We start from the raw sequence: 14,669 nt of genomic DNA, 5'->3' as shown, positions 1-14,669 counted from the left end.
AATTATCTGTATAACAAGGCTGTTATCACATAATAACAAGCAAATCACTAACATGATAATTTAATTAGCTTTTTATAATCTAAAACCTCAAGTACACGTACAGAGCATTGAAATGTTTTGTAACATAGCATGGAACAGTCTTTCTTCATTGAATAAAAAATGGCTTTCCTCCGAATCTTTCAGTGCTATAAACCACATGAATCTGACTGCTTTTCCAATAGGGAAATGCAATGCTTTCTTCACATCCACAATAAAAATAAAGACTTTAACAAGGATATTCCATTCTGAATTTAGGTAGATTACTTTTTAAAACATAGAGAGGCTTTAACAATGTTTGTGTTTACTTAATATTTGATATTGTTATGTTAATTCCTTTATTACTTTATAAAATCGAGTTATAAAAGAAAAACAGTTAAGGTTCTAGTTTAGATCTTCCTTATGAAGTACAGCATTAAGGACAATGTGGAAAACATTCTTATTCCAACAGTGACCATTATTCTAATTTAGAATCAATAACTATTTCAGATCTGCCTTAAAGAGATGAAACCCTACTTTTATTCTGATGATGAGTTATACCATGTTTTGCTCCAAAAGACGCATCAGAGCTGATGGTCCGGTTAGATCTTACTTTCAGGGAAACACGGTAGAGCAGTAATTGACTAAATTATAGAAAAGACACACTGGTATGGTTTAAGCTCTTGTTTCTATATATTATACGACAAAATAGAGACTTTAATAAAAACTTGTGATGTTCCCACTTATTATCTTTATCAGAGTTTAGACGTTCCTATCCTCTTGACAGACTATAAAGCATGTAATTTTATAAGTGCCACTAAAGCTAAAAATCATGTATTTATAAATCTTTAGGAGTCAATGAAAAGTGTTATTTCTATTCAAATGTCACATACGGTATGTTACAGGAATGGGTGATAATCAGTGCTGACACTAATAGCGAGAATACAAATGTAAATAGTATACCTTTTAGACAGGTTTTTTTCCTAAAGCTTTAAGATATAAACAGACATTAACTTACACGTTTACTAGGAGAAGTAGAAGATTCCAGTTCTTGTGAAAAAACCATGTCTTCAGTAAGTACACTATGGTCTGGACTTGCTGGCTGCTCCTGAACTACAGACTCAGACGGTATATATTCACCAGCAGGGCTGCCCAGTTCTTCTGGAATAGAGCTTTCACTGTGTGGATGAGAGTAAGAAGGGACTGGAGATTCCGCTTCACTCGCTATTTCTAGAAAGAGGACAAAAACAAGAAAAAGCACACAATCTTGGTCAAGGAAGTGTTCAATTGTTACACTTCACATTTGTTTTCAGCATAATTTCACTACTTGCACTTGGATACAGTTTTTTAATCCCACCACTGAATCACATTTACTATCTAGTGTGTTCGTTAGCCTAAGAATTTTAGCTGACACAAGTGAGATCAGATCTCCGTAACATATAATCAGCAACAGCAGTGCCTCACAACCTAAGTGTTTGCGTAGACAGAAATCAAATGCTATCTAACAACAAGTACGAATGAACTAGAGCTGCATGCATCAGTGGAGGTACACTATGAATTGTTAAATTAGCACCTTCAGAACTTCTAGCACTGTCTTGCCTCCGGAATTTCCTGTCCATTGTGGCCTCTGATCTTTCCAAGAGAACAGAAGTATGTTTGACACTAACCAGAAAATTCTTGACATTATACTTGTACAACCCACTGCTTTCCTTTGTACAAGCATAATGCCCCACAAAAATTAGGTTATATTACATTTTGGATCAGTACTGCTAACATTTGATATACTCAATTCTAAACATCACTTAAGATTTTGAGCCTGAAGTCTGTAAAATAAATTTATTTAACGTAAGAAATACCTGTATCTCAAAGAATATTTTACTTTAATAATAAACAAGGATGGCCTAACGTTTAAAAACACTTCAGTTAAAAACTTTAAACGGCATATTTTTATAATGTGTATGTTAAGTATAACCAGAATGGATGAATGAGTTCTAAAATTCCTCAAGAATATTCATCTATTCCAAGATAGAATATGGCTATAACTTAAAATGGTTTAGAAAAAGTTTTAATTTTTAGGTAGTAGGCAACAAACCACTCGTCTACCTTTCTGCTTTATACCCCTTAACATACATATTTTTGTTTGATAACAGTAACATATACATTCACTTAAAAAATTCAACAATATAAAAATTGTGTAAAGAAAAAAAATGAAAGTCACCTGTATCACTACCTTCTGAGATAACAACCACCAAAGCTTCTTCAATCTGCTGTCTGTAGAAGACTTCGTTTGGGAAGTCTTCATTTTTTTTCCTTTTCCCTTATTTTTAAATTATAAAAGTAGTACAAGAATGTAGTAAACAAACAACCAACCTTCAAACAGTGCAGAAAGATGTAAAGTGATTATTTCACATACTCATCCCCGACCACTTCCAGCTGCCCAATTTCCACACCTCCAAGGTGAGCCAGTGGCAGTCAAGTGTGGTTACTGCGTGTGTCTTCCTAGACCGTTTAGTATACTCCCTGACTTTTTAAAATTTCTTTTTTTAAGTTATGGCAAAATACATATAACATAAAATTTACCATCTTAACCACTTTTAAGTGTACAGGTCAGTGAAATTAAGCACATTCACACTGTGTGCAACTATCACCACCCACCATCCATCTCCAGAACTTTTTCACTTCCCAAACTGAAACTCTGTACTCTTAAATAGTAACACTCCATTCCCTCTCAAATCCCTAGTAACAACGATTCTACTTTTTCTGTTTCCATGAATTTGGAAAGGCACCTCATATAAGTGGAATCATACAATATTTGTCCTTTTGAGACTGGTTTATTTCACTTAGCATGATGTCTTCAAGATTCATCCAGGTTGTCACATGGGTCAGAATTGCCTTCCTTTTTAAGGCTGAATAATAGGCCATTGTATGTATATACCACATTTTATTTATCCCTTCATCTATTGATAGACACTTGGGTTGTTTTCATTTTTTGGCTATTGTGAATAATATGCTATAAACATGGGTGTACAAATATCTCTTAGAGAACTTGCTTCCATTCCTTTTCAGTACATAACCCTAAGTGGAACAGCAGTTCTTTGTTCTACCTACATACCAACAGGTTTGATGAGTATTGTAAATAACTTGAATGATGGATCCTCAAAAGATATGTCTTTGTCTTAACCCCCAGAACCTGTGGATGTTATCTTATTTGGAAAACAGGTCTTTGCACAGGTAATTAAGGATCTTGTGATGAGATCATCTTGGATTATGTAGCTAGGCCCCAAATCCAATGACAAGTTTCCTTGTGACACAAAAGAGAAGACAGATGTGAAGGAGACTGGAGTTACAAGGAATGCCTGCAGCATAGCCACCAGAAACTGGAAGAAGGAATGAAAGAATTGTCCCCTGGAACCAACAGTCCTGCTAACACCGTGATTTTGTACTTTTGACCTCCAGAAGTGATAGAGTACATTTTTTTTAAGCCACCAAATTTGTGGTAATGTATTATGGGCAGTCCTAGAAAATAAATACAGGTATGCAATGGTACATCTTTACGGTTTTTATGCCCTGATACTAAAGAAGCTGAACATCTTTACATATGTTTATTAACCATTTGGAGTTTTTCATTTGTGAAGTGTCTGCCCTTTTGCCTAATTGTAAAACATGGTTGTCATTTTATTTTTCACTCACAGGAGTAGCTTATATATTCTTGATACTATTCCTGTTAGTCAGATGTGTTGCAAATCTCTTATCTTGTTTTATTTTATGGTGTATTAATGAATAGAAATTCTTAATTTATTGAAGACAAATTTATCAATCTTCCCCTTAATGGTTTTTGCTTTGCATAACATGTTAAAGAAATCTGGCCTTTCTCTTGGTCATAATACTATTCCTATATTATCTTCTAGAAGTTTTAGTTTTAATTGTCATATTTAAGCCTTTCTTTGTCCCTAGAGATGGATCCTTTTTTACTGTCATGTAGAGATCCAACTTCATTTAATTTCCTCCCACAAAAATTTATTGGAGAGTCCCTCCTTTCTTCACTGGTCTGAGAAGTTACCTGTGTCGGAAGTCAACTTTTGAAATATACATGGGTCTTTTTCTTGGTCTATCTCTGTGCAAATATCATATTGTTTACATTATTATACTTTTAGAAGTCTTGCTATCTGGTTAAGTAAGTGCCTGCATTTTGTGGTTCTTCTTTAGAAGTGTCTTTGCTTTTTGGTCCTTTGCGCCTTCATATTAAGTTTGTGCTTTTTTAAAGTTTATTGGGGTGACAACTGTTAGTAAAGTTATATAGATTTCAGGTGTACATTCTGTAATACATCATCTATATATCACATTGTGTTTTCACCACCCAGAGTCAGTTCTCCTTCCATCACCATAAATTTGATCTCCTTTACCCTCATCTAGCACCCCCTTTCCCCCTTCCCCTCAGGTAACCACTAAACTATTGTCTGTGTCTATGAGTTTTTATTTCTTCATTTGTTTGTTTTGTTCTTTTGTTGTTCATATAAATTTTAAAATAGCTTATTACAGAAATTAAGAAGCACAATAAGGTAATTTCATCACAAATATGAACACAGTTTTTATTATCTATTGTCTGTGTCTATGAGTTTTTATTTCTTCATTTGTTTGTTTTGTTCTTTTGTTCTTTTATTTTGTTGTTCATAAAAATTTTAAAAAGGCTTCTTACAGAAATTAAGAAGCATAATAAGGTAATTTCATCACAAATATGAACAGTTTTTATATTATAGATCTAACTATGGCAAAGAGGTGGAACAAAACTAAGGTGCTCTACAGACCAGTCAGCTAGAGTTAATTAGAAACCCATGACACTGACTGATCTAACATAGTCTGTAACTATACTGTGGCCCTGATATTTCTTCTACATCACAGTCGGACATACAACTAACTGCATAGGGAGACAGAGGGGAAGAGATTCTGTAAGGCTGAGAGGCGTCTTCTAAGAAAATTGATGAAAACTTTATTGCTAGAAACAGAGCATAAGGATGGGGAAAACTATCTGCTCTAGGAAATGATGTCTTAGAGAGCATTTTGAGTCACACAAGACCTAGCTTAAATCTTAGCTTTGGCATTTCTTAGTTATATGATTATTCCTTACCTCCATGGTTTGTTTTTTATTTAAAAAAAAAAAGATCAGTGTTTCAGCTTCTTTATCTATAAAATAGGGCCAATACCATGTCCTTGGAGTTGTAAGCATTTGTGCTAATTTAAGTACCCAGTGCAGTGTACTTAATGCATATAGCAAGTACTCAATAAACATTATTGATCATTGTCAAAGAAAATGAGCTTATTAAACACTGTGAAGAAATCTTGTTGGGTTTCTAACTTGAATGTATAGGTAAGTTCAGGGAGAATTAGCATCTTTATGACACTGAATCTGGCTTTCTATTGCTACTTTGATCTAAGATGTTTTTTATTACAAATGCTTTTTAGATTTTATCAAGAGCCTCCTCTGAATCAATTGAGATGGCATGTAATTTTTCTCCTTTAAGTAATTCACTACATTATCAATTTTTAAATATGTGTTAAACTCCAGTTGGGCATGCAATAACCCATTTAGAAGAATTTTATCCATTTCTTCTAAGTTTTCAAGTACATTAACATAAATTTATTCACAATATTCTCTTAACTTTCCAACTTCTGTATCATTTGTAGATGTATCACCTTTTTCATCCTTAATCATTCACATTTTTAAAAATAATGAAGTAAATCTTTCATTACATTAGGCTACAGTTTGAATAGAGTTAGTATTTATTACCTTTCTGTTCTGTTCTCTGGTCCTCCAGTTCTTTCTTAGGAGTTTTAGGTTTTATTAATTCTTTGTCCCAGGCAGCCAAAGCTTGTTTTTCCATTTGACGAATTTCTGCTTCCTCTGCATCTAAACGTCGCTTCCACTCTAGTAGCTCTTCTGCATGTTGTCGCCGCTGCATTAGTTTTTGCTCCCGCTTTGTCAGAAACCTGTGGTCACACCAGGAAGCATAGTGAGAGAATGAATCCATAGGCAGGAATCACTGAGCACTCTGTCACTCATTACCTTATCAACAAGCTGCGTAAAAAGGGCATTCAGACTACTCTGAAAAGTTTGAGCTAATAGAAGCTTTTAGGAGTCAACTTATTCAGAAAATGAATTTATGTTTTACTTGTAGTTGTAAGAGTAGCAAAGGAAAAATAGTAAATTCAGGAAAAAAATCTTCAGAAAATCTGGAAACCATGATCGATAACACTTAATTTATATATTCATTTTTCATTTGTGATTCTTTTCCATAACAGAAGATATAAGTAATTTATTGTGAAAGCTCAGGCCAGAAAACACACAAACCCAAAACAACAAAGACCAAAACAACAACAAAAAACAAACCCCAAAACCCCCAAACAAGCAAGCAAACAAAAAACAAGTTCATGTCCCTTTCTGACTTATTTCCAAATCCAGTCTGGTTTTGCTTCAGATATAGTGAGTTTGGTACCCATTACCTAAGAGATGCAATGTCAGGTGATAATCTGTTTTCCATGGAGAGAACACTGAGCACCAGAGTCAGATACCTTATGCATATAAACATTATTTATTGGAGTAAAAGGATGTACTGAATGCCTCAAATTTCTCAATTGAAACCCACCTTTGAAATTAAATAGCCCAATATATCTTAGCTCCAAAGGGTTGGGAACAATTACTGATTTATGGAACGTTATTTGAGGAGTTAAAAAGCTACTATTAAACTCTCCTGTAACGTAGGTGCCACAGCTAAATAAAAGGTGGGATGCTCATATTAGATCTGTAGTGGTAGCTAATCAACAAAAATGCACCCACGCGTCCAACAGACCCTTAATAAAAAGCACAAGAACTATCACTCCATTTCTTGAACAATCAGCAAGTCAAATTAATGTAGAAACAAAAAGGTAAAATCTATGGGACATTTGACAAGAGGCCTCTAGGCTGTTAGGAAAAAAAAAAGCAAGGGAAAAAAAAAGCAAACAAAACAAACAGAAAGAACAGAGCATGCTCTATCAAAGAGTGCACTGAAAAAGGTGCGGTTACCTGACCAACTGGTTGTAGATATACAGCTGGAATTTGGGATGAAGGTTGGGAAAACAGACACTGAGAGAGGCCCAGTGATGAGACGTAAAGACAGAGAAGAAGTAGTGAACAGGAGAGCAGTGTCTACAAAATAAGGAGGAAGATTTTAAAACAAAGAGTTCAAGAGGCAGAAAGATGAAAAAGGGAAAGCATAAGAGCTGAGTGAAGAACTTCTCATGTTTCCTGAATAACATTATAAGCTACTCAATTAAATCAAGTGTTATAGTCTGGGTGACATACAAAACGTGTACTTTTTACCGCTCTTACCCATGGTTTCTGAATAAACGTGCCTTCCTTCTCGTTTGTTGCTTAATCATCATCTATACTTTCAGATAAATTTACTTGTTTGTGAGTAAAGCAATGAGAAATACAGTGTGGGGCTAAATAAGTTTCCCCATAAGCTTTAACATAGAGTACAACAATTACGGCTGTGAACCAAGTATGTCAGCAAGTCTGTTATGTACATATGTAATCCTGAGCACAAGTAATTTTTATATCTGTACCTTGTCATATATTTTAAGCTTGAAATTAAATTTAAAAAGCACCACATTTGCTTTACTTAACCTTACCATCATGATCTAGCTTGAAAATAACATAATTTAGAAAATCAATTTATAGTAAAAAAATACCTTGTTCATCTCTACAACGTAAAACTTACTGCTAACAGGACCTAGTTATTGGAGGTTATCTTGCTTTATATTTATCAAAGGCCCACTTAAATAATAATATTGAAATATAATACCCATTCTATATAACATCAGGACACATAATAAAGAATAAACTAAGCTAGCCCCAGTAAATACTGCCAGTAGTTAAAAAAAAAAAAAAAAAAGAAAGAAATCATGCTGTGGACAGCTCAATCATAAGGTTAAAGGTAAGAAAACTATGAATGTTCAAGTTATAAAAGTAGCAAAACCCCACCAGTTTCTCTTCTTTTTAAATAGTAGAGAGATCATTATATACATGAAAGGATAAGTCTAGTCTTAATTGGGAAAGGAGAATTCTCTTTGACAGAGCATGCTTCTGTTCACATGCACACAACAATAACTTGTAAGTCAAGGTAACATTTGTCACCTTGGAAGGGCAAGGAATAATATCGATATGTCACAGAAGTGAGAAAATCTAGGTATAAATCCAGCTACTCATTTGGGTTTTTAAAAATATGTAAAATCTTGCCTGCACGTGGATCTTTAGATAACAGACTATCTCAATGTCTGTTTCCCCACATACAACTTAATATTTTACCTCCCCTTCATTTATATATACACACAACACACACACACACACACACACACATGTACGCACACGTATCTGGATTGCCTTGATTTTCTGCACCAAAGTTTAAGGAAAAACAGTTCTGCCAAATTTCAGTAAGACACTGCAATCTTCCTTGCCATTCTTTAAAAATGTATAATACACGTATTTTGATGCCAATTATCAAAATATTACGCAAAAACAAATGTACTTGGCAAAAGGTCCAAAAAAATCTATTCATAACATTCAAATATCACCCACCCTCTTAAGAGTATAACTGCTAAATGCATGCATGACCTAGTATAAAAAGTAGAATCGTATTGGAACATGTGAAATAAACAGTAAAAAGATACAATTAAAAAATTTTTTTTATCGAGCCCAATAAAGAGGATAATAATTTTCTCTATTAGAACAAGTACTGATCTTTTACTTTTCATTTATAAAGATAAGGCATATCTGAAAGTTCTAGGTTAAAAATGAACAACAAAATAAATGGCTCATAGAAAAAGAAAAAAGCATTTAAGAAACTGTATAAGAAAAATTTAACTTAAAGTTAGAACTTCTTCCCAGAACCTATGTTCCTTATTTTATTTATTTATTTATATATATATATATATATATATATATATATATATATATATATATATATATATATTCTAGAAATACAGTGTCCTTTAAAAGCTGAGTAAAGTTGAGATAAAAGAAGCGGTATTTCACACTAGAGTTAACAATCCTTCAAGATGCTGCACAATAAAGAAATAAAATTTGTGCATGATGGAGATATACTCATAAATGCCTACTGATAGAAAATGCTACTAATATACTTTATGGTTGGTGTCAAGGCACCCCCACCCCCACAAGGCCTCTGATGGTAACAGAACACCGGACTAGGTAGGATTAGATATATAATAGACTGAATCTAGCATGAAAATCTCATTCCTATAATGTTTAATCTTAAGAAATTCATGGAAAAAGAATTCATTTTTAAAATTACACTTTCACACTCTAAACTTGAGCTGTGCAGCTATTCAACTCCAGCAATCAGCCAATGGGCACTTTCCAGTTTCAACAAATACTATTTAGAAGGATCAGTTTCTACTTAGATAACTTTAAGTCATTGGTGGTGTTTTTTGACAAATCTATGAGGTTGAAAGCAGATATGCCAACTTAACTCAACTTGAACTTCAGCTGGCTGAAGTCCAGGGAGTCGGGTTCTAGCTCTGCCGTTATGCTATGTGTGTGACCTGGGACAAGTTACGTAACCTCTGCGGGCCTCACGTTTCTTCCTGTACAAGTAAGAGACTGTGCGAGATGACTTTCCTAAGAGCCCACCGCAGTGCTCCTCACATTTTTAATATATCAACAGACTGCTAGACCACGTGACATAATTGAAAACCTTTTTTTCCCACTGAGCTAATATAATTGCAGATTGTTCCAACGGATTATAAAATCATGCTATAATTTGAAAGAGCAAAATTAGGATCTAAATTTTAAGTGAAATTTCCAGTTCTAAAACCATATGGTTCTGAAAGCTATTAAACAAAACAAAAATCGAATACTCTAAATCATTTAAAAATTATTTCTGGATTTATGATTCTTTAAGTCTATATTGTTATAAGTAAAAACGAAATGTGCTTTAAATTTTAAAATGGATTAATTCTTTCAAGTCCTTAAGCATTCTTAATGATATTCAAAAAGATAAATGAAGATATGAATAGTGCTGACCAAAAAGAAAATGCAGTCTAGTATTTTTCCTCTATAGCAAAATCTATTCTGTCACTTAAAATTATCTAATAATTTGCATATACTTAAATAAACAAAATAATACAGGCATATTATTCCTAACCTAGAAAGTAAATAAAAATACATTAACAGACTATCAGGATTTATTCAGCTACTACACATAGTTTAAAACCTTCTCTAAGAAAATTATATTTCTCATCTAAGGCAATATTTAATACATTCTTTAAAATTCTAATTGAAATGTTTTCTTTACTGAAATATCAAAAGCCTCCTCTTACAAACCCTTAATTCTTAAAACTCAGCAGGTGATGGTGAAGATTTCAATACTGATCAGTCAACACCATAAATATTTTTAAACAGAGCTATGTCATACAATATTTAGCATTTAACCTTTGGATTAAAATCAAGTAAGTTAATTTGCTCCTAACTGGGAATATTTATAAATATTTAAAATATCTTAAGGAACGCTTCAGAAGTTGTGTATCCATAGGCCTTTTCCACGCTACATTTATTCGCAATGATCAAACCAAAAAATAACTGTTTTTCCCTTCTTCCTATGCTATAAAGTACTTTCTAAAGTATGCTGAACACTCATCCATGAAAATTTTGTTGATATACTCTTTTCAGTAAAAAGTTCTGCCTCTTCTGCACTTCCTTAGCAATTGATTTCTATATACTTCTCGAAAAGAACTTATTCTTTTTTTCCACCTAGACGACAAATTCTTTGAGGGCAGGATTTATGTTTGATTCCTCTTCATAGCCTTCAGAACAAATAACAGTGCCTACTGTAGCAAATAACTACAAAATTAACTCACTATTGAGCTGACATTCCAACATTGTAAAAGGAGATCTCATTCTAAAGCTGTTGGTGATCTAAATGGTATTTAAAAACTAGTTTTCACATTACTTTGTTCTGGAGATCAAAAAATACTGCATAACAATAGTCTTCCTTTTTAATGTATTGGTAATTTTGGAAAATACTCCAGTTCCTCCTCACATTTCAGCACCATCATTCAAACCTATAAGCTAATTTCTTTGCCACTACTGTCCTTATCCCATCCCTATCCACAAACATACTCCATCGCTTCAAACAACAAATCAAGAGGTCACTGAATGCTTCAAGGCCTATTCTCTCTGACAAACTTCTCAAAAGTTTACTGTAGTGCTTGACAAAGGAAGAGAGAACAATGCTACAAAAATTCTAGGTGTTTGATACTTTAGAGTCTCAGAAAACAATGAACAAAACAAATAAATTCAACATTGAATTTGTCAAGCTTTAACCAAATCTGAAATAAGCACCACAGAAACTGACTAATCTCACAGACAGACAAGGATTAGCAGTTTCTTCTACAGATGTGATTTAAATGATTAGATTATTACTCATAGACACCAGCAATGGAGATCTTACCGATGTAGGCAAGCAAGGAATCGATGAAGACATTACCCTTGAAGTTGTCTTTCCTCCAACATTTACCATTCAAAGGTATTTGGAGGCAGATACAAATGTCAAATCAGCTAGGAAAATTTATGAGAGAGATTATTCTGAATACAAAGATCCCTGGAGCAACAGAGCTTGCCTCTACAAGCTATTGGAAAATTTTATCAGGAAAGGAAGAAAGCATCTTTCATCTAAATTTCAATAAATTCCTATCTGAAAAAGCCTTAATTAGTCTAATCCATGGAAATCACCCAAAAGGAATATTTACACATTGGTGAATATTTGCTTTAACCCTCTTATATATATTTTATTTTTATAATTTGTATTTCTTTTTAAAACTTATTTTCATAATCAATTTAGGTATTTTTAAGTTATGAAATTTCAATTAAGCAATGAAGTGCCAATGAACAACACTGCACCTATAGTAAGTAAGATTTGATTTACAACCGCTTGACTGTTCAGAAACTAATTAAGTCATAGGTTGACATCACATGTGAATATAGAACATTATGGTATACTGCCAAAGGATATCAAGCTACAACTTAAGTTCAATCTCTGGTTCAAACTGCTAACTTTAAAATGCAGCCAAATTTTGTAGTGGCACTCTCTTCCATATTTAAAGGAGGTAGAGACTATAAAGTCAAAAATAGGGTCCACACCAGTGTATTTAATTAAATGTACACCTCAAAGACTCTCATATAAATGTTATTTTTATATGATCAAAACTGATGTACAACTGAGCTGCATGGAAGTAGGAATAGCTTTCTTTAGCAGAGCCCTTAAAAAATACTTAGAAATATTTCAGAAGAATGGTAGAGTGCCAAAGCATTCCACACCCCAGGAGAATTCCAGTCTTCCTGGATTCAGTTGAGCAGTCCACACCTACTCACAGGCTCCACTTTCACTCGTCTATCTGAATGAGACTGAGAGCTGTCAGAGCCACAGGATGAGCTCGCACTCAGGATGTACCAGTAATTACTCCCCCAAGTCAGCACACATGTCCTCAGATTTCAGAGAAGGTACAAATTTCACACTTACTCATAACTTTCAATAAAAGAAAGAAGAAAACATTGTCATCGGTATATGTACAAATATTACTTAGGTTTTTAAAATAAGACACCTGGCTGTATTAAACACAAGAAAATTTGCTTTATAAATAAGAAAATAAGATCTATAGTTAATTGACTTCGACATTGATGTAATAGTTCTGCTAAGATGCTACCATAAAATAGTAAGAATCCATAAAATGAATCCATAAAATAGTATGTTGTAGCAATTTAATCTAATGAACTACATTAAAAGTATTTGTTGGTGCTCCTTTCAACGTAACAGGAGATATTTATGAAAATGAATTACTTTTCATCCATGCGGCTTCTCATTTTCTTCAGTTTCTGCATAATGCTGCTAGTTTCACTGCTGGAGATTGAAATGGGGGAGGGGCTGCGGGTCTCCAAGTCAGTTGGACCAGGACTGACGGCCTTATTATCCTTTGCATCATCATCACTACGAGAGTCCTGCAAACAAAAAGGGTAAAGTGTCACAATTTTACTGGAATTTAAGATCTCAAAGTGATCATAAACATTCTCACTTCAAAATTAAGTTTACCTTAAAAACAGTATTTGTAAAATAGCTGAAATTATTACTTAAAGGACAAAATTATGTCATACATTTAAAAATGGGTAAAATATAAAGTTTATGTTATGTATGTTTTACATATATTTATTTATAATTGAAAAGTGTAATAATTTTTTTAAAAGATGTAAAAAAAACCAAACTTTTGCTACTAGTAATTTAGTGTCTAAAGGTCCTCTCTAATTTTAAAAAATTGGACGACTCAAAAGAATATGAAATTACAGACACTATAACTATATAAAACACGTATGTACAGACACAAAGAATGAAGAGAACATGTAACTTATTTTAATCATATTGATAGATCTTTTTTCTTTAAATATTTCTTATAGAAAACAACCTTTTCACAAATTAAAAAGTTTATAATGAAGACATTTAGGAACCATTGGTTTAATCAATATGTTATTTCTGATGAACAAAAGTAAAACTTTAATTGTTCAGTAAGACTTTCCCACAAATAGTCATTTATTCTCTTAACTTTTTCCCACAAATAGTCATTTATTCTCTTAACTTTTCAGAAATACGGGTAGGCACAATCATGACTGTTTTTATTCTGTGAACTATACAAACAAAGCAGAGCCCTTCTCCTTCTCTTTCCCCTTCCTGAACAATTCAGTCCTAAAATCATTAGATGAAATAGAACAAGATGGAAAAAGACAAAGGGGCTAAGAGTGGGGTGTCCCAACCTGAGTGGGATGAGGAGGGCATCTAATACAGGACGGTGGCCTAAGTGGGGCGTCAGAACCCAGGTGGGGCAATGAGGCTGTCCACGCAGGAGTGGTCCTACCCGAAAGTCCTAGGCCCAAACAGAGTGAGGCGGGATTCCGGAGAACAGAGTCCAGAGAAGGCAGGGAAAGTTTAGAGAAGGGGCGAAGGGATGGGAAAGAGAGCCTGCCTCAGGGAGTCAGAGCCCAGGTGGGGTGGGGAGGAAGTTCCAAAAGGGAGAAAACTGGATTAAAACTGAAAGAATCAGTAAGAACCTCTGATTTATCCATATGAACGCATAAGACATATACAGAATGTGTATATAAGCATGTAGAAATAAATATACATGTACAGTGTATGTATGTATCCACAGCAACATATACTTATCTATTCCCTAGACTGCTGCTTAGGAGGAGCAAAACCTGAACAGCAATGAGCATGCCACACACCACATGTTGGTTTTCAAATAACTTTCCTCCTTGGAGAAACGGCTGATTCTAAGGCTGGGCAGGCAAAGTACAAGACGACCCTGAAACATCTTGTTCCAGAAAACACGGAAGTACTCAAGACTGATGAGGACATGTCAAAGGGACACAGAAGCCTGCTTGAAGCTGATGGTCCAATTTGGGACAAAGTGAGCATCAAAACAAACAATGGTAGTAACAGATAGTAATGCTGAGTAAAATATGACTCCGTGAGTCCATACTGACATAAATAAGAGAATACATTTATGTTTGATGAACAGGAATTTACGTAGTCGCAAAATACCTCCACGCAAAGTAC

General features: G+C 33.9%; 1 protein-coding gene across 4 annotated transcripts in view; it reads right to left on the bottom strand.

Moving 5' to 3' along the window:
- CEP350 (centrosomal protein 350) overlaps positions 1 to 14,669 on the bottom strand; it is a 107,453-nt gene that overhangs the window by 27,090 nt on the left and 65,694 nt on the right. For 2 of the 4 annotated variants that reach the window (XM_019732931.3, XM_019732838.3), the window contains exons 28-31: positions 12,906 to 13,063; positions 7,076 to 7,198; positions 5,801 to 6,000; positions 1,034 to 1,245 (exon numbers count right to left, since the gene is read on the bottom strand). In XM_019732931.3, the coding sequence (XP_019588490.3) occupies positions 1,034 to 1,245; positions 5,801 to 6,000; positions 7,076 to 7,198; positions 12,906 to 13,063 (693 nt within the window). Of the gene's footprint in view, positions 1 to 1,033; positions 1,246 to 2,233; positions 2,333 to 5,800; positions 6,001 to 7,075; positions 7,199 to 12,905; positions 13,064 to 14,669 lie in introns of all 4 variants that reach the window. The other 2 variants (XM_088801605.1, XM_019733025.3) reach the window with 2 other exon arrangements.

The sequence above is a fragment of the Rhinolophus sinicus genome, chromosome 11 (assembly GCF_057876585.1).
Source record: "Rhinolophus sinicus isolate RSI-liver-muscle chromosome 11, RSI-T2T, whole genome shotgun sequence".
Taxonomy (NCBI): Eukaryota; Metazoa; Chordata; class Mammalia; order Chiroptera; family Rhinolophidae; genus Rhinolophus; species Rhinolophus sinicus.
This window is presented reverse-complemented; position numbering and strand designations above follow the sequence as displayed.